This window comes from Desmodus rotundus, chromosome 10 (genome assembly GCF_022682495.2).
Source record: "Desmodus rotundus isolate HL8 chromosome 10, HLdesRot8A.1, whole genome shotgun sequence".
Taxonomy (NCBI): Eukaryota; Metazoa; Chordata; class Mammalia; order Chiroptera; family Phyllostomidae; genus Desmodus; species Desmodus rotundus.
This window is the reverse complement of record NC_071396.1, coordinates 58,622,420-58,641,566: the sequence shown is the minus strand read 5'-3', so window position 1 is coordinate 58,641,566 and position 19,147 is coordinate 58,622,420. Positions and strand designations below refer to the sequence as shown.

General features: G+C 45.6%; 1 protein-coding gene across 3 annotated transcripts in view; it reads right to left on the bottom strand.

The window, feature by feature from the left end:
• Nucleotides 1-19,147, bottom strand: part of MGLL (monoglyceride lipase) — a 189,489-nt gene that overhangs the window by 20,399 nt on the left and 149,943 nt on the right. For 2 of the 3 annotated variants that reach the window (XM_024580373.3, XM_024580372.3), the window contains exons 4-6: nt 16,372-16,508; nt 14,953-15,063; nt 1,959-2,048 (exon numbers count right to left, since the gene is read on the bottom strand). In XM_024580373.3, coding sequence (XP_024436141.1) covers nt 1,959-2,048; nt 14,953-15,063; nt 16,372-16,508 — 338 coding nt within the window. The remainder of the gene's footprint in view (nt 1-1,958; nt 2,049-14,952; nt 15,064-16,371; nt 16,509-19,147) is intronic. The other variant, XM_024580375.3, reaches the window with a different exon arrangement.

Below are 19,147 nucleotides of genomic sequence, written 5' to 3'. Positions count from 1 at the left end.
AAGGTATTTACTGATTTTTTTGAGAGAGAGAGAGAGAGAGAAAGAGAGAGAGAGACATTGACCTGTTGCTCCACCTATCCATGCACCTACCACTTGACTCCATATGTGCCTGGACTAGGGATTGAACCCACAACCCTGGCACATACGGATGATGCCCCAATCAACTGAGCCATCCAGCCAGGGCATAGGAGGTCAAATTTTATAATAAAGCTAGAGGCCAACTGCTGAAGTTCTAAGGAAACCTGGGAAAGCTAGAGCACCTCATTCCATTTTACAGGGTTCTTAGGAAGCCACTGTTTTCATAATTTCAAATTTCTAAGGCAAGATAGGAAACTGAGGGAGATGAGTGACAAAATGGTTTGCTTAATCCTGAAGATAATTCTAGTGTCTTCCAGAAACCCAGGGTTGCTACCTCTCCATTGGCTGTAAGTCTACATGAGGTTGTTGTCCCAACAGACAGAGAAGGGCTGGGGACCACACCCATCTACTAACTCAGGTTAATCCCTCCAGTGGGTGACCCAGGCAAGTCCTCTCATCTTGCAGAGCCTCAGTCTGCTCATCTGGGGCTGTTCTGTGTGGGTAAGCACACAGCACCCACCTGGCACAGGGCAAAAAGGCCCAATCAAAGGCAGAGACAGGTGCTGGCCTTTTGATAAACAGGAGGTAGGTTGGTGCACTGAGGAGCATCTTAATAGATGAATCCCAATATCTGGGGCTTTAGAGTCTGTTCAGACCCAGTGCCTCAGGTACATTATTGACCTTGAACTTTTATCCATGCTGACCTTTGTGCCTGGTTCCAGAGGCGATGACGTTGACTGATGGCACAACCTCCCAGCTTATCTCCCCCAAAGCCACCTTCCCTCTTCTTTCTAAGTTTCTGGTTTTGCTTTTATTTTTTAACATTCCGTCCTCCCTTCCTCCCTCCCTCCCTCCCTCCCTCCCTCCTTTCTTTCTTTCTTTCTTTTTTCTAATTTTGCTTTTATAGAAGGCAGTACCACTCTGCTCAGGGGTCTACAAGATACTCCTGGCAGGGCAGTGGCTCCTAGGAGATGGGGCTCATGGGTTACCTCATGCTCTGACCTCAGTTTAGCCCTCAACACATATCTGCTGCCCTACCTGTGGTCGAACCAAATTATTGGTGTTTTGCAAATGAGCTGTCCTCTCTCCATGCTAGAGCTCATTATTTGTACAGTTTCCTCCACCTGAACTCTTTTTCTCTGATCCCTTCAGCCAGCACCACTCCCACAACCCATTTGGTCTGGCTCCAATCCATCTTCTGTCCTTTGCTATGTTATCCCAATTGCACCACTCTTCCCATACTCTTGGCCCATGAAGTTGGGTGGGGTTGACACTGATCCCTTTCCTGGACAAATAACCCAGGCTTGGACAATCAGCCAATAAGAATCAGCCCTGGGACTTTTGTTGGAAAGAGGTGCTATTTTCCCACTGGGGTTGCTCATGTAAAGCTCCCAGTGGCCATCTCTGCCACTGAAGTTTGGTCGGGAATGAAGCTAAACCAGGGGATATGAGACCTGAGGAGAATGAATGGTGAACAAGATTTTTGAGCCCCTGGATCCACTCATGCCCTAGGCCTTTAGTATATTCAACAATAAATTTCACTTTGAATTTGCTTAAACCATTTTGAATTAAGTTTCAGTCACTTACAACCAAAAGAGACTTGGCTGATATACACACAATTTTGTCTTGTTAGCACCATTGCATGTTTAGGGCATAGCTCAGGCATCATGACCATATATCCCTTTCCTCCCCATCCTGAAGCCAGATGGCATGTCATGCATCTCCATGTCCCCATCACTTCATGCAGGGCCTTGGCAAAAGGGCAGCAAAATGCCACAGCTAGGGCTAAAACTCGGATTTCCAATTGGGGCTGCTGCCTTCACTCCTCACCAGCCCCAGCAAGCCACTCTCCCACACCCCCATTTCAGAAAGACTCTCACCTCTGCCTTATTCCGAGAGAGCACGCTGGCATCGATCGGGCCCAGGGACATGTTTGGCAGGACAAGATTGAGAACTTTCGCTGCAAGGACCTAGCCAGAGAGGCAAAACAAGGGTGTGAGTGCAGTGGGATCCATGCCCAGCTCTGCCCACGGGACAGTTTACAGTAAATTAAGAAAAGTGACACACAAACTGAACATTGGCCAGATTTGTTTCCCAAGGCTGAGTGCCCCAGGACTCTCCCTGCTCTGACTCAGACAGCCTTGAGTTAGTCTGGCATAGATCCCTGTGGGGAGTGGGTGAGAGGTGGCCACCAGGGCTGACAGAGGGAATGCCATGTCTATTTTTCTCCTGCTCCGGATTCTGTGTGATAGCTCTCCCCACAATCACTCATCAGTCATTATTTTGAATTATTTTCAGGAGCTGCCTGGCTGAGCTCTTCTGCACAAGTCACTTCTCAGGGTATCTTAAAAAAATACCACAGGAGTAGAATTATCTAAGTCACCTGAGAGCCAGACAGCTTAGAAGGCACAAAAGGAACCTGCTCTGATCAGAAAGAATGCTCTGTTGGTCATCGTCGTGGTTTCTCGTGGGAAGGAACAAAAACAGTCACCAAGCCTGATTAGGAGATGTGTAGCAGAGGGAATGAGGCCTGACTTGATTCCTGGCTGTGCTGCCTCACATATGTGGACTCGAGAACTGACCACAACTGAGCCTCTGTTGCCTTAGCTGCCAAGAGGGACCACTGTGTGCAAAAGCACCAGACACAGAGTAGGTGCTTAGTATATGTTCCTTGAACTTGAAGCTGATTCTGGTACAGGCCTTCCTGCCCCACCCTACCCCATTTCTCCTGCTGGATCTCGTGTTTACCCAGGCAAAGCATGAACCTGGATCTCACACTTCTGCCTGTAGAGGGACACTGTTCTCATTTCTGCAGTATGCACAGACACTCAGGGATAGAAGATGCTATTCCGAAAGTGAGCTGTGAAATGCTGAAATTAGAATCACATAGAAGGTGGCAAACAGTGAATTCTCAGTGCCTGCTGAGGGTGAATGTCACGGAACTAAGTGATGTTCCCTCCGGACCCTTGTTGGGGAGGCAGAGCACTAACATCTACTGAGTAACAATCTTTTGATGTAATGGGGACAGTTGTAGGTGCCCAGTCTTTTAATCTTGACACAAATGCTGTGAGGTGAGGGTGTATCCTGACTTAATAGAAAAGAAAACAGAAGCTCAGCACTATACCATGTGGTCAGCTGGACAGGGGGCAAGGGTGTGAGTGAGGCTACTCTTTCTCTTTATTCTGCCAGCCTTCATTATTATTTCTCTCCTCCAGTATACTTGTAAATGCTACAAGAACAACTGACACTGATACTCTCCATGGTGACACAACTGCTGTACTGCCCAGCTTCCCTTTACACTCACAGCTATAAAACATCCTGTTCCTCAGGCTGCACAAGCATGATGTAATCTCACATTGCCAGGGATCAGGTAAGGCTTTGCTCCTAAAAGAACACATATGCATGCACCTATTCTGAAATTCACATGGTAAACTCTCCATTTTTCAGTGCAAGGATGGCAGCCTCCTGCCTCTGAGACTATCATAGATTATTGTACCCCAAGCCTGGTGTCTAGGCAAGTAAACCCCATGCATAGTGACTTGTTTCTATCAATGTGCCAGGCACTACTGCCAGGCTCTGGGCTGATCTGTGTAAAAGTCTAGCATAGAAATATAAGGAAATGCAGCACTAGGTTAGCACTTGAGTCGGTCCATGCAATCTGAAGCCTCATGGAATGGTCGCGATCTATACTGGGCAGGTTCAAGAGCCAATATAGGGTTATGAACAAGTATAGAACCAGAAGGGCTCAGAATTCTGGGAACACTACAAAAGGAAAGGGTGTGCATGTTTCCAAACACAGGTCAAATGTCTGTGACCTCCAGGAGCTGGGGGCTTCTCTGGGAACCTAAATTCAGAAGTTGGTATCTATGCTTTCAAAGGTTGAAAATTTGTAATAAAGAGAAAGCACAGCAGGTAAAAAGTGCACTGTAGGTGCATAGAGAGGCAATGGGTGCCAGCCTTGTAGCCTTCACTGGGCTCCAGTTGTGTAAGGAGGGTGGACTTTAGGGATTATCTCTTCTACCAAGGGCAACACTATTAGGAAAAATCTTAATGCGTCCCAAAGTTTGTAGAACTGATTTCTCGACATTTTGCCATATTTGATGACTCCTGCCCATAGCTTCCTGAGTAGACACAGGGCTAATGGTTGGCTCCACATGCGACCCTACCATGCCCAGGAATTGAGGGGCAATTGTGTTTGATAGGACCTTGTGCAAACATCAGTCTCCAGACCCTGCTGCTTCATTTGGCCTGTCTGCCTGCCTGGTTTGGCATGGCCTCCTCAAGGACTGGCTGTTTTTCTACAAATTAGCTTCCTACCCATTTCCAGATGAGATGGACAACAGCCAGGGACATAGTACCTTGGTACTCACCCTGCCATAGAACTGAGGAGAACCTATGCAGGGCCCATTACATTTCTTTGAAGCCCACCAGCAGATTCCTCATTTGCCAACAATTTATGTTTTGTTGCTCATTGCCCAATTCTGCATGGATCTGGGCACACAGATGCTGGCCATTTGTGAAGAGGTAGACTAATCCTCATCTTTGAGTCCATGTTCCAGCACTTCTTTTTTAAAAATATATTTATTGATTATGCTATTACAGTTGTCCTATCCCCCCCTCACTCCACTCCATCCTGCCCACCCCCTCCCTTCCACATTCCCCCCCTATAGTTCATGTCCATGGGTCATACTTATAAGTTCTTTGGCTTCTACATTTCCTACACTATTCTTACCCTCCCCCTGTCTATTTTCCACCTATCATCTATGCTACTTATTCTCTGAACCTTCCACCACCCCCACTCCCATCCCCTATTGACAACCCGCCATGTGATCTCCATCTCTATGGTTCTGTTCCTGTTCTAGTTGTTTGCCTAGTTTGCTCTTGTTTTTGTTTTAGGTGTGGTCGTTAATAACTGTGAGTTTGCTGTTATTTTTACTGTTAATATTTTTTATCTTCTTTTTCTTAGGTAACTCCCTTTAACATTTCATATAATAAGGGCTTGGTGATGATGAACTTCTTTAACTTGACCTTATCTGGGAAGCACTTTATCTTCCCTTCCATTCTAAATGATAGCTTTGCTGGATAGAGTAATCTTGGATGTAGGTCCTTGCCTTTCATGACTTCAAATACTTCTTTCCAGCCCCTTCTTGCCTGTAAGGTCTCTTTGGAGAAATCAGCTGACAGTCTTATGGGAACTCCTTTGTAGGTAACTGTCTCCTTTTCTCTTGCTGCTTCTAAGATTCTCTCCTTCTGCTTAATCTTGGCTAATGTAATTATGATGTGCCTTGGTGTGTTCCTCCTTGGGTCCAGATTCTTTGGGACTCTCTGAGCTTCCTGGACTTCCTGGAAGTCTATTTCCTTTGCCAGATGAGGGAAGTTCTCCTTCATTATTTGTTCAAATAAGTTTCCAATTTTTTGTTCTTCCTCTTCTCCTTCTGGCACCCCTATAATTCAGATGTTGGAACGTTTCAAGATGTCCTAGAGGTTCCTAAGCCTCTCCTCATTTTTCCGAATTCTTGTTTCTTCATTCTTTTCTGGTTGGATGTTTCTTTCTTCCTTCTGGTCCACACAGTTGATTTGAGTCCCAGTTTCCTTCTCATCACTATTGGTTCCCTGTACGTTTTCCTTTGTTTCTCTTAGCATAGGCTTCATTTTTTCATCTGGTTTTCAAACAGATTCAACCAATTCTGTGAGCGTCTTGATAACCAGTGTTTTGAACTGTGCATCCAATAGGTTGGCTATCTCTTCCTCTCTTAGTTGTATTTTTTCTGGAGCTTTGAAGTGTTCTGTCATTTGGGCCTTTTTTTTTTTTTTTGTCTTGGTGCTTCTGTTACTTTAAGGGGCGGAGCCTTAGGTGTTCCCCTGGGTGGGGTAACGCTGGTCACTTTGCTGTGTCGCTGTACGTGGGGGAAGGGCCGAGAGGGAGCAATGGCATCCGCTCCACTCTCCACCGGACTCCAAACCTCCACTCTGCTACCCACAATCAAACTGGGCCCCTCTGGTGCTGGTTCCCGAGTGGGCTGGCTTGTGCACACTCTAGGCCCCTGTGGGTCTCCCCAATGACCCCTCCTGTGAGTCTGGGAGCCCCCCCCACTGCTGCCCCAACCCCCACGGGCGTTCCCAATCAGAGGCCTGAGGCTTCATTTCCCCGCGCTGGAGCCATGGGCCTTGAGGCCGCTTAGCTCCCCGCCATTTGTCCCTTTCATCTGTGCACGAATGTGGGGCCGTGGGGTGCCACCCGCCGCTCTGCCTGCCCCGCTCTCCACCACTCTGAGTCTGGCCCTCTCGACCTATCTGCACGAATGTGGGGCTGCAGGGTCTGCCAGTGGTCAGACTGCCTGCCCCGTTCGTCCCACACTCCACCAGTCTTGGTCCCGCCACGGCCTTGCGAGTCCTCTCCTCCCCGGCTGCCCGTCTCCTCCCCTCTTACCGGTCTCGATGTATGTTTATTTTTTATTTCCTTGGTGTCGAACTTCCTTGCCGTTAGATATTCTGTCAGTTCTGGTTGTGCGAGGAGGCACAGGGTGTCTACCTACGCCACCATCTTGGTTCTCCCCGTTCCAGCACTTCTTAAACCAAAACATTTGTATCCAAAAGTGTCAAGGCCTCTATATTCAGGAGAAGATTCTGACAGTTTATGCTCAACAAGAATCAGAAAAGGCCATGCTATGGCAGGCACCATCCTTGCTCTGGTTTTACAGGGGGTAGTGAGGGTGACAGAAAGACAGGAAGGACTCTAACTCCAGGAGACAACTATAGGAAAAAAACTGGTTCTGTCCTTTCCCTGAGTCAGTGGTCTTTTCTTCCTCTTAGCAGGGGAACTTTCTGCAGCTACATGATTCTTTTAGGAGAAGAGCTTCATATGAAAAAGCGGACATTTCTGGAGAAGTATTTGCTTTGCACAAAATGAACAGTGCAAGGGTTTAGTCCCTATAGGAAGCACAACAATGGCAGATCAGTTGACCACTTTACTACCCCCTTCCAAGTACAAGAAGCCAAGTCCTGGTGAGGACTCCTGTGACTGCCAATGACATGTTGCCAAAAGCACAAACCAGAGGAGACATGACAAGGCCACATCATGCTTAGGACTGGAGGTGGCAGGTGGCTGGCCCATTAGATGTGTACAGCTATATGCTTCCCACCACAAAGACTCTTGGGGGGGAGGCGGGCGGCAGGTGGCAGCTGTTCTTGATCTTCTAAGGGAGCTGATGCAGGTGGATTCAGGATGGGTGAATGTCCCTAAAAGGACCAGCTCATGACAACACAACTCCAGTGGCTGAGTGTAATGGAAGACACTGGTGTCCTAGCAATGAGAACTGGTTGTTCAATTACAAATATAGATGAGGGGTCAGTGTGCAGATATTACTGTCTGTTCTCCATTCTCCATGGTTGGGTCCTGTCACTAAACCCTGAAGGATGTCACCCCAAGAACAGAAAAGTCTCAGCCTATAGATGATTACCAAAACCTGGGTGTGAGTTAACACTTGGGAGAATGCACGCAGAGGCCTGAGATGGACACACCCCTCACAGGAGAGGTACCATGAGGAAAAATAATGAAGAATGTGTCTTGAGTCAGGGAGTCCCTTGAAGTGACCTGTGGCTACCTGTTTACCTGTCTACCCAGTAAGACAGCCCTTTGTTTTGAGCATTCTATTTTTTTCCATTTGGTTAGAGTATTGATAGGGGGTGGAGCACACCTACCCAGGAGCCTGCCCTTTCCTAATATTCTATGGCTTTCCTGCTCTAACAGTGGTCCTTAGACAAGCAGTACCATCAGCTCCTGGAGATGTGGGGCCTATCAGATCAGAATCTGCATTTTCATGGGAACCCTTGAGGCATTAGTTTGTGCTCTGAAGTTTAAGGACTGGCAGCTGCTGTGTCTCAGAGAAGCATCAAGAATGCCTCTTCCCAGGTCCCACAGAGAGATTCTTATTGAGTTGGGGCCCTGGCATCAGTGGGTTTTTTTTTAGGCTCCCTAGGTGATTCCAATGTACAAACAGAGTAGAGAGTGTTCCTAACCCACACTGGTTGGAGGGGAGGGGCACAGATGTCTCAGAAGAGATGTTTGGGTGGTGCCAACCCTGAGCTCTTTTTTTAAACCTGCACAGTAAGTTACAAACCATATTTCTAACAGGACTTAATTGGGGAGTGGCAATTCATGTCACAGTTAAAAAAAATTAGTTGTTTAGCCTCTTCCCCACAAAAGATCCAAGAATGGTACAGGGGCAAGGATGCTTTGAATAGTTGCAAAAGAGAACCCCTCCCCTGCTGTCCTTTTCAGGTTTATTTCATTACCCTAATGTATGATGAAGGAGAAAAAGGTGGCCTGGAGGAAGAAAGAACTAAGCAGAAGCAGTGTTGATTGTAGCAATGAAGGAAGATGGAAAGGTGGAGAAGAGGGTCTTGAGGTCCAGTAGTAAGGAAGCAGTGGGGGACGGAAAGAACCTGGCATACTCCACATTCAGAAGGATCAGTTTTGTCCAGGTTGCCTGAGTGGCTGCTGTTGTCTTCTGTCATAAACTCCTTTGGCCTTCACTGTCAGACATGAGAGCCCTTACCTATTTCCAAGGGAAGACAAAGGAAGCCACGACACAGGTGAAGGGGAGGTGGAGTGGCTCACCATGAAGATGGTGCAACCCAAGGTATTACCATTCTTGATGTCATTTAAACCAAACTTTTTGGATAATCCTGTGTGAGTGTAGAGATCCAGCTCATGAGAGGGATGATCCTAAATAGGCCCCCCTTGAAGTGACAAACCCTCACCATCATCATGACCCCAACAGGCTAAGTCAGGTCTGTGCAACTACAGAGAGCTCAGCGACACTGACTCAACAGGGACCCCAAGTCTTATTGCCTGAAGGTAATTTGCAGGCCAAGACTCACAATGAATGGACATTCAGTCACTGACTACCAGCCCCAGAAGGGGAGGTAATGAAGTGGAGCAATCAGACTCAGAGACCGGGAGCCAGGCAAATTTGCATCAGACCTCTGGTTCTGCATCCCCAAGAAAGTCTCTTATCTTCAGTTTTTTCATCTGTAAAAAGGGGATAATAAAACAAAACTTGAAGCATTGATGGGAAGGTTACCTCAGTGAGACCTGATTCCCACAGTGCTAGACCCTAACTGCCCTTCAGGCTTCTGGCCCCAAGAGAATTTCAAGAAGCAGGTGTTGGTTGATGAAGGAATGAGTACATGCCGGTGTTGTTCAGAGTGGAGACTTTAGAAAAAGTAAGTGACCTGCAGCTTTGCAACAAATGTCATATCACAGCTAAAACCCCAAATTATTAAAAAAAAAAACCTTACAAAAGGGACAATTCCCCAGTAACAAGGTCCACTTTATGAGTAGCAAGAGACCAAAATGTGTTCTATGTCTTTGCTGTGCCCTTGTGGCATTCCTGGATTATCTGCAGGACCATCACTTTAAATACTACTAACTTGCACAAATGCCTGTATTTTTATACAAAGTTTTAATGGCCCCCTGATATCATTTTAAAACTTCTGTCCATCAAAGACTTGACATGACGGAGGTAATTACAATTGCTATCCTCTAAAGTAGCTCCAGCAGATTGACCTGTGCAAAAGGAGGCTAGAACTCCATGCCTTCTGTGCAGGTGATACCAGTGCAAGGGCCAGAGGATGGCCTGGACTGTCTCAGGAGGCAAACTGACCCTCAAGAAGACATAGAATAGAAAGTACTGCATACCCTTGCTGGTGAAGTCCTGGGAAAGCACCAAAAACTTGCTGGCTGCTGGGGCTTCCAAAGGATGTGTTGAGGTGATAACTCCTTCCAAAGGATGTGTTGAGGTGATAACTCCTTCCTCGAGTCCTAAGTGTTTAGAAGTCTGAACCCCAGATGTTAGAGAGCAGGGACTTGCAGGACAGAGGTAACAAGGCCTTATGGTGCATTGTTGCTGTCAAATTCATGAGCACAGCTAAGTCCTCAACTCCTGGGTGTAAATGTAGTTGAAGTTGGAAGGAGTGGCAATCCCCCATGCCCTTGCCCATTTTCCCTCCACCACCTCACTACTCCAAAGGCCTTTTGGGTGCTGGTCACTAAAAACAGATGAGTGGTATTCAGTTGGGAAGTGGGCTAAAGTCAAGGAAACCTGATTTGGGTGGGTTTTGGGGTGAAAGAGAGCGTCCCACCACACTTGCTAGCAGAGCTGGTGCTCAAGTTGACCTTGAATGAGACAACTGGCCTCATTTCCTTATTTATACATTGGAAATAATTTTCTCTCCTTATAGTATGGTGATGAGGAGGATGTTAGCCAAAAATGCTAGGTTTATAAAGGCCACTCACTTCTCCCTACTTTGCCAGGTGCCCTCGTTGGTGGGGAGTGGACACATCTGAAAGCACTGGAAGAGCTGGCTCCTGCACCTGACCTCCAGGCAATAGTCAGGAAGATCACTTAGAAGACTAGACTCCCAGAAGGCTGAGCCCCATTTGGACCTGAGGCTCTGCCCAGGGGTATTTCGATCCTGACCCTGAGGACTCTCAGGGAAGGGTGTTTTGCAGCCTGCTACATATTCCTGGGTGTCCTCCTGGGCAACTGAGGAGACCCCAGTTAAGCTCAGAGTTTGACATCTTCTTACTTGGGCAGCCATGGGTTTCCCCTCTGTCCCTGTTATTACTCCAGCCCTACCTTCCCCAGAGCATAATCTCCATGAAATGACTTCATAAACTGCCAAGACTTGGTCTGATGCATTAGATTTTTGTTTTTAAATTTCTCCTGCTCTCATTTCCCTTGTGCAACCACATTCTTAGCACAGTGTTTGGAGTCCAGAAGCCTCTGCTCAACCCAGCTTGTTGAAAACAGAGTATCCACATAAAAACCAGATGTGTGCAGGATTGGTGGTAGGGGTGGGGGAGGGAGATCTGGCATTCTCACATTTCAGGGTAGGGGATGTGGACAAAAAGAGGATTCTACAGAAAGTAACCTCACAGAGTGATCTGATCATAAATTCCTAGCTGGGCAGTCATGGTGGGTAGTCACACCTTGGGCATATATGTTCTTTACTGAAAGGCCTTGCTTTAAGCAAGCCCTGTCCATTGTTTCTGTGCAACTATGTTAAACATACCATTGAGGATGCTCCTTTTCACACCCTTTCTTCTCAGATAAAACCACCAAGAATGCAAATAATCTTAACTATCCTGTAATCTGAACCCAGCCTTGCTTTCTTCCATTTCCCTATAATCTTCCTTAAATTCCCTCCTTAATCTCAAGTGCATATAAGGAATGGCAAAACTGTTATTCTTTGGAGCATTTGACATGTTGCTCCCTGCCATATGTTTTCAGTTTGGCTCCACTGATAAAAATTCTCTTCAGGTTTGGACATTTCTTGCATCAACTGTCTTATGTCACCTTCTACATGACCTTCTGTACGTAAAAACTTGAGATCTCACACTGTCTGCTTTAATGATTTCAAGAACCTCTACAGCAAGAACTCCTGGCCATGAAATAAACCTTTGAAAAGTTCTGAGCTGAGCTCTGGGTGAGGAGTCATGAGTCGGAGGACTCATGAGACTCTGCATTCTGTGGCCCCCTGCCAATGCCACTGACCCAGGGAAAGGTCCCTTCTGAGTCTCAGCTTTGCCCACCTTTGGAACCATAAGAGAAATCCACTGCAGATAAATGACCTGAAGATCAGTCAGTGGGCATCGCCTAATCTAGAGCCCATCCTACAACAGGACCTCACCTAATCCAGAGCCCATCTTGCACTAGGGCCTCATCTAAACCAGAGCCCATTCTATAGTCAGACCTCTCAATCTCTAGACCATTTACAGCAGGTTTTCAACTAATCTAGAGCTCATCTGATAATGGGCCTTTTGTTATTCTGATGGGAAGGAGCAGTAAGAGGGACTGCTCTGCAAGTGACCAAATTCAACCTACAACTCACAAAACAAATCAGCCAACCAAGAGAGAACAATGAAACAAAAAGTGCAGGGAGCATGTTTCATTTGTGTCAAACACAAGAGCAAATGGAGGATGTATGTGTGTCCACAGAAGATGTATCCACTCCCTCTGTAGTTCTGGCTGTCCACCTCCAACTGAGAAAGAAGTCTTCCCTTGTGTAAATGTATTACACTACAATTTTAAAAAATAAATTATAAAAAAGATTCAGTGAGACTCTTTCTGGAAGGTTGTCACACAGGACCAGATGGGTGCAATGTGATCAAGTCATCTGAAGTGGGTAGACAAATGAATCATAAACTCTATCAGTCAAAACTGCACAAGAGCCAGGGGCAACCACAGAATCCATGGGGAGGACATGCCCTCAGGTCTGAGGGCAACAGGAAATCTAATTCATCTTGGTCAATAAAAAGATACCTACAACCCCTCAGGGACAGCTGGCCCTAGATTTGAGAAGGTGATCTATTAGCACAGGGCTCTGAAAGGTCATGTTGGTGTGGCCTTGCCCAGAAATTCCATCTCCACCAGTGAGTCTGGGAGGAAATCTTACTGGCTCCACCTTACAGCTCAGCTGACATGACCCTTGTGCACATCACCGAAAAGCCTCACAGTCTGTGGCTTTTCTCTAAGGGAAAGTGTCCACTGTTGAATACATCCACTTTCTTCTATGGGGAAATACCCTAGATGAAGAGTGTACAGCCTTGGATTCAAATCCATCACACAAGTTGTGTGATCCTGGCAAGTCACTCATCTGGTCTAAGCCTCAAGTTCTATCCATAAAAATGCAGGTCATGACCTCTCCCTAGGTTGATGATGGGAGTTAAGTGAGATAAGCACCACACATGCCTGACACTCACTGAGCTGAGTAAATTTTCATGACTCCAAGCACGTGAACAGCAGAGGGAACTCTCCTCCCCTGTGTCACCCTGGTCTTGCTTATTCTACTTGGACAAGAGCTCTTGACTGATTTGGCTCACATTATGCAATTATAGTCACAATAGGAGATGTCTAAGAGGTCGTGTTCTCTTTTGCACATTTAAATGGCCAAGAACTAGCCACCAGTGACTCTGTGGATAACCTTGTTTCTTTCCATGGTAGACATACAATGGCTCCCACCTCCAAGGCTGTCCCACACTACACTGAAATATACTAATGATAGTCAGTTTCAATAAGGCAGTGGTGATTTCTTTAAAACTGAGTAAAATTAAAAAGAGCTAGCCATATCTTTTCTTCCTCAAATTAATAAAGTGTTGTTCTCTGGTTAAACTATCAGATAGTTCCAAATTTCTCTTTTGCTCAACCTTTCCTCATTTGAAATTGGTGAAAATTCAGCTATCTAATTGAAAGCCTATACACAGGACCTGACAGTCCATCTCTAAGGATTAAGTCTGTGGCTGTGGGCTATCAGAAACATTTGAGGACATTTTGATAAGGTTTCATTCCCTGTCCTGTGCTCCCCTGTCTGGGTTCTCTGGAGAATACCAAAGGCATCAGAGTTAAGGCAATGATTTAAATCGGGGGGGCGTCCCAGACCCCCCGGGGCCACAGACCAGTACCAGTCTATGGCCTGTTAGGAACTGGGCTGCACAGCAGGAGGAGAGCAACAGACAAGTGAGCTAAGCTTCTGTATTAACAGCCGCTCCCCATTGCTCACATTACTGCCTGAGCTCTACCTCCTGTCAGATCAGCAGCAGCATTAGATTCTCATAGGAGCACAAACCCTACCTACTGTGAACTGCTCATGGGAGGGATCTAGGTTGTGGATTCCTTATGAAAATCTAATGCCTGATTATCTGGAGTGGAGCTGAGGTAGTGGTGCTAGCACTGGGGAGCGGCTGCAAACACTGATTATCATTAGTGGAGAGGTTTGACTGCGCAGAGACAATAATAAATCAATTGCTTGCAGACTCATATCAAAACCCTAGCAGTGAGTGGCAAGTGGCAATTAAGCCTGATCTGTGGGCAGGCTATAAAGCCATCTCCCCTTATTCCCCCCCAGTCCATGGAAAAATTGTCTTCCACAAAACCAGTCCCTGGTGCCAAAAAGGTTAGGGATCACTGATTTAAATGATCCTGCTGTCATTTGATGGCCTCCCAGTTCCCCCTGGCCCTGTTACCCACCACTTCACCCTTCGTGCTCCTCTGAGAGTTCCCAGAACTGGCTTAGGAGGCAGCAGTCCCACCCAGCACTTGGGTGAACTGGAGCATTCCTAGGAGATACACAGGGTGGGGATTCTCTACTCTCATTAGGTTATTAACTCTCTCAAACCTCATGCCCCTCAAGGACAGGTTCATCATATATCAACAACCCATATTCACAATTAAGTAGCCAATCTGAGGACCAGTTTCCTCTCCTTTCTCCAGGGGATAAGGCACCTGCTCTACTTCTGGTAGTATTATTGTTTTGTTTGCCTTGTTAAAAGCAGCTCAAAGCCCCAGAACCAAGAGGTGAACATATGTGCCATTGTGTAACATTACAACCAGAAAAACAAAATGATAGCTGGGTTAGAATCAGAGGGGAAAGCACTTTGGGGTAGAGGAAAGCTACAGTGAGGACAAGACTCTATGTTGCAATTACAAATAGCCTGCAATTCCACTTACTGTGTACTTTTGGCTGAAACTGGCAAATATTCAATGAAAATCAGCTTGAGCCTTGCATGTGACTTGTTAACAAAGGCTACTTTGCTGGAATCCTAAAACGTGTAACCCTTTCTCCTTTTAATGTTCACTAATAAAACATGCACAAACAGGAATTCACTTTTCCTTTGTCTTTGGGGAAAAAGAGCACCTGATTTAGAAATTATAGAACCTCGGTGGCAATAATGCTTGAAATTTGTCCAAACTTTAACACAATAGTGTGCTAAGTACAAGAATGGACTTTAGCCCCTTTCCCCAGATTCTAGCTGTAAATGGAGGTCCCAGGGAAGCTGCAGGAGTTTCACAGAATCAGAAGTCCATTTACCTTGAATGTTGTTGCGGACTCAGGATTGGCCAGAACCAAAGGTGAAATGAGAACCATGCCCGAGAAGTGGCCTGGCTTCTCTGCAGCCGTGAGGATGGCGATGGCACCTCCCTGCAATGCAAAATGGGCAGAGTTGCTGTGTGCTGGCTTCAACCAGCACCTTTTCCAATGAGCTCCATGGATGAGGTCCTCCTAAGCCTGGCCAAAGAGTCCAGAGGAAGTCCACCTTGGAACAGGCACCATTGAATGTTGGATAAACTGGGTCTGCAATTATTTTATTTCACTTTTTTTTCCCCAAGAGCAAACACTTCAGAGAGATACAAATAAGGTTCCTGCTTGTGGGCTGTAAATTAAACAACACATCCCTACTTTGCTTCAAACCAAAAGCTGGCAGACATCCAATTCATCCATTCTGTCAGGCTTAATAGGAGGGTATTTTTTTTCTTTCTTTTTTTTTCTTTTTCTCTTTCTTTCTTTTTTTTTTTTTTTGTAATCTGATGATAATAAGAGGTTGCTACACCTTTCCCCCTGGCTCAGTAATGGTTCAAGAAAAATATTTAGTGAATGTGGATGGTGCTGAAGTTCTTGGCTGTTTGCTGAAGCTGCAGGTAATTTGAACCAAGGGTTGAAACGGCAATTGCTTACAGGGGCCAGGCAGGTCAGAGAAATAAATGCAGGTACAGAGCCATGCTGTGATAAAGGGGGTGGAAGCTCTGCCTTGGAGTGAAAAGTTTCCCCAAATTCAAAATCAGGCAGTTCAAATTCTCTGTTGGTCAACATGTCAGGTTGTCAGAGGAAGATTTGCCCTGGGCACTGCCAGTTTGAGAACTCCCAATTTAAAGATTATACTTGGTTAATTCTTACAGGGTTTTATAAATTTAAAAGGTGAAAAGGATTTTGAATGACCATTAAGGAATTGGGTCCATGGGGAGCCTTTGTCCCTAGTTCCCATTTGTACTGTACAGCTCTGAAGCAAGCAGGCAGGACTGAAGCACTCTCCCAGCTCTGAGAAGTGGTTCTGCAGGGAGCAGAAGTACCCTTGAGAGCCTCACTATGAAATGGCACTGAGGCGGAAACAGGGTTAAAAAAAAAAAAGATAGTTTCCCAAGATACCCCACACCTGAGCTCCTCGTTAAGGACTGGCCAGCCACCTTCAGGTGCCTTGGGTCCTGGTGGGAAGTAATGGGCTGCTCTGAGCTATTTCTGGGGCTGTCTCTAGGACTCTGAACCTGACCTGTTTCCTAAGCACCAAATAGCCTGGGAACTCCAAGTGCAGGGCCTGCAGAGTGGGGTATGCCAGCCAGATGGGGAGAGCAGATGGGGCAGGGAGGCAGGGCAGCACTTTCTTCATCACAGGGTTCTCACACTGCCTACCCACCACAGGTCTGATTTGGACTGGATCTTCTGTGGTCTACTTACCATGGAGTGGCCCAGAAGGAAGACAGGAAGCCCTGGGTAGTCTTTCTGCATGATTTCCACATGCTGTAACACATCTCTGATGAAAACATGGAAGTCAGACACTACCATCCTCTCCCCTTCACTCTGTCCATGGCCAACTGGAAGGGAATGGGAGATGAGAGAACTGCAGTAACCAGGAGGATGGCAAGAGCTTTGGCTTCTTGCCAAAACTCAGTGGTTTCCTCACCAGAATTACCAGCCACTCTTTATTGAGAACCTGAATGGGTCATCTTGTTGAACCCTTTCTAACCACTATTGAACATGGGAATTAATCTCCCCTCATTGTACAGATTAGGAAGTTGAGTCCCACGGTGGTTAGGAACTTGCCCAAGATCAGAGTCAGGAAGCGAACCATACTTCACACCCTGTCCACAAAGCCAGGATTTCTTCCCTGTGGCCTTTTCCAAGGAAGAAAGCAAGGCAGATATAAGGAGAAGCTCACCAAACCTGATTTTCTGCAAAGTGGTGTGGAGTAAGACACGAGGCTCAAAAGTTTCCCAGGTTTTCCTAGTTCCTTGACCCTGACAGTTGTGTTCTAATGTTAGCCTTTCACCAGATAAAGTGTCACCTCTTTTTACAGAAGATATGACAAACATAAAAATAGTCAAGTGTGCTTGCTAGAAATCTTCTCAACAAAGCAGCAATAAAAACAGGTCAAGGTCTATCCCTCTGGGATTTTATTGGGTTGGCCAAAAAGTACATATGGTTTTTCCATAAAATAAAAGGCACATTTTTCATTTTCACCAATAACTTCATTGATTTGGATATTTTGAGTATGTCAGCTATCTCTTTCATGGTATAACGTTGATTGTTTTCAATTAATGTCTCAATTTGATCACTATCAACTTCAATTGGTCTACTGGACCATGGAGCACCAACCAGCAAGAAATCTCCAGCACAAAACTTCGCAAACCATTTTTGACATGTTCCATCCAGTCACAGCACCTTCTCCATACACTGTGCAAATCTTTTTTTTTTTTTTTTTGCATTTCAGTTGCACTTTTACCTTTCCTGAAATAATAAAGCACAATATGCTGAAAATGTTGCTTATTTTCTACCATCTTCAATATTAAAATGGCTACACAAAAATTCACCAATTTTGATAAGTTTTTTAAGTGCATGCTGATGTGACAGCTGTCACAATACAATCTAAAAAAATTGTTTCAAATGAATTTAAAGACAATTAAGCACTACTAGAGGCATCTTATGGATAAAACCGAACGAATGTTTTGGCCAATGCAAATTATCTAACACACATCTGGACTGTTCATTTCCCCTGTTCTTTTCTTAGGATCTCTCCACTTTTGCCCCCTCAGAAGGACATAAGTCACTATAGAAACACCACACTCACTGTGGCCTCCACATTCAGGCTGAAAGCAGCTGATGTGATTATTTGAAAATTGCAAAAAAAGAGCAAGCTCTGAGAGAAAGGGGACCACATAGCAAAGAGTATCTGCCCAAATCCTCCCTGCTGCTTCTTCGAGGAAGCTATTACAGTAATAGCTATAATACTTATTTCACAGATGAGAAGGATGAAGATTCATCATCACCTGAAACTGACTGGCTGCCCAGACCTCCGACTCAGAAACTCAGTGTGGTCAGAACACAGACTCTTGTTTTCTACTCTCCTATCCCCCTCCCCCATGTGTCCCCACCCTCCCTCTCTGACCATCATATGAAGCCCAGGGCCCACCAGTTCTGTCACCCTTATAGTTGTACCTTCAGTTCCCTGGCCTCTCTGAGGATTTTTCCCTTTTAAAATTTAATTAAATTTAATTTTGTATTGTGGTAAAATACACATAACACAACATTTATACCATCCTAACCATTTCTTTAGTATATAGTTCAGGAGTATTAAGTACATTCACAATTAACCATCACCATCATCCATCACCAGAACTTTTTCATCTTTCTAAACTTACTCCATACTCATTGTTATGGGCTGAATTACGTGCACCACCCCTCCCCTGCAATCCGTATGTTGAAGTCTTTTTTTAAAAAATTTTTATTGTTATTCAATTACAGTTGTATGCCTTTTCTCCCCATCCCTCCACCCCACCCCAGCTGAACCCACCTCCCTCCCCCACCTCCCCCCTCCCCCCTGATTTTGTCCATGTGTCCTTTATAGTAGTTCCTGTAGTCCCGTCTTCCCACTGTCCCCACCCCACTCCCCCCTGGCTATTGTTACATTGTTCTTAACTTCAATGTCTCTGGTTATATTTTGTTTGCTTTTTTCTTCTATTGATTATGTTCCAGTTAAAAGTGAGATCATATGGTATTTGTCCCTCACCGCTTAGCTTATTTCACTTAGCATAATGCTCTCCAGTTCCATCCATGCTGTTGCAAAGGGTATAAGATTCTTCTTTCTCTTTGCTGTGTAGAATTCTATTGTGTAAATGTACCATACACGTTTTGATCCACTCATTTGCTGATGGGCACTTAGGTTGCTTCCAGTACTTGGCTATTGTAAATTGTGTGCTACGAACATTGGGGTGCACAGGTTCTTTTGGATTGGTGTTTCAGGGTTCTTAGGGTATAATCCGAGCAGCAGAATTGCTGGGTCAAAGGGCAGTTCCATTTTTAGTTTTCTGTGGAAATTCCCGTATGTTGAAGTCTTAATCCCAAGTGACTATTTGGAGACAGGGCCCTTAAAGAGGTACTTAAGTTCAAATGAGGTCACTAGGGTGGGCCCTAAGCAAATAGGACTAGTGTTTTATCAGAGGAGATTAAGACACAG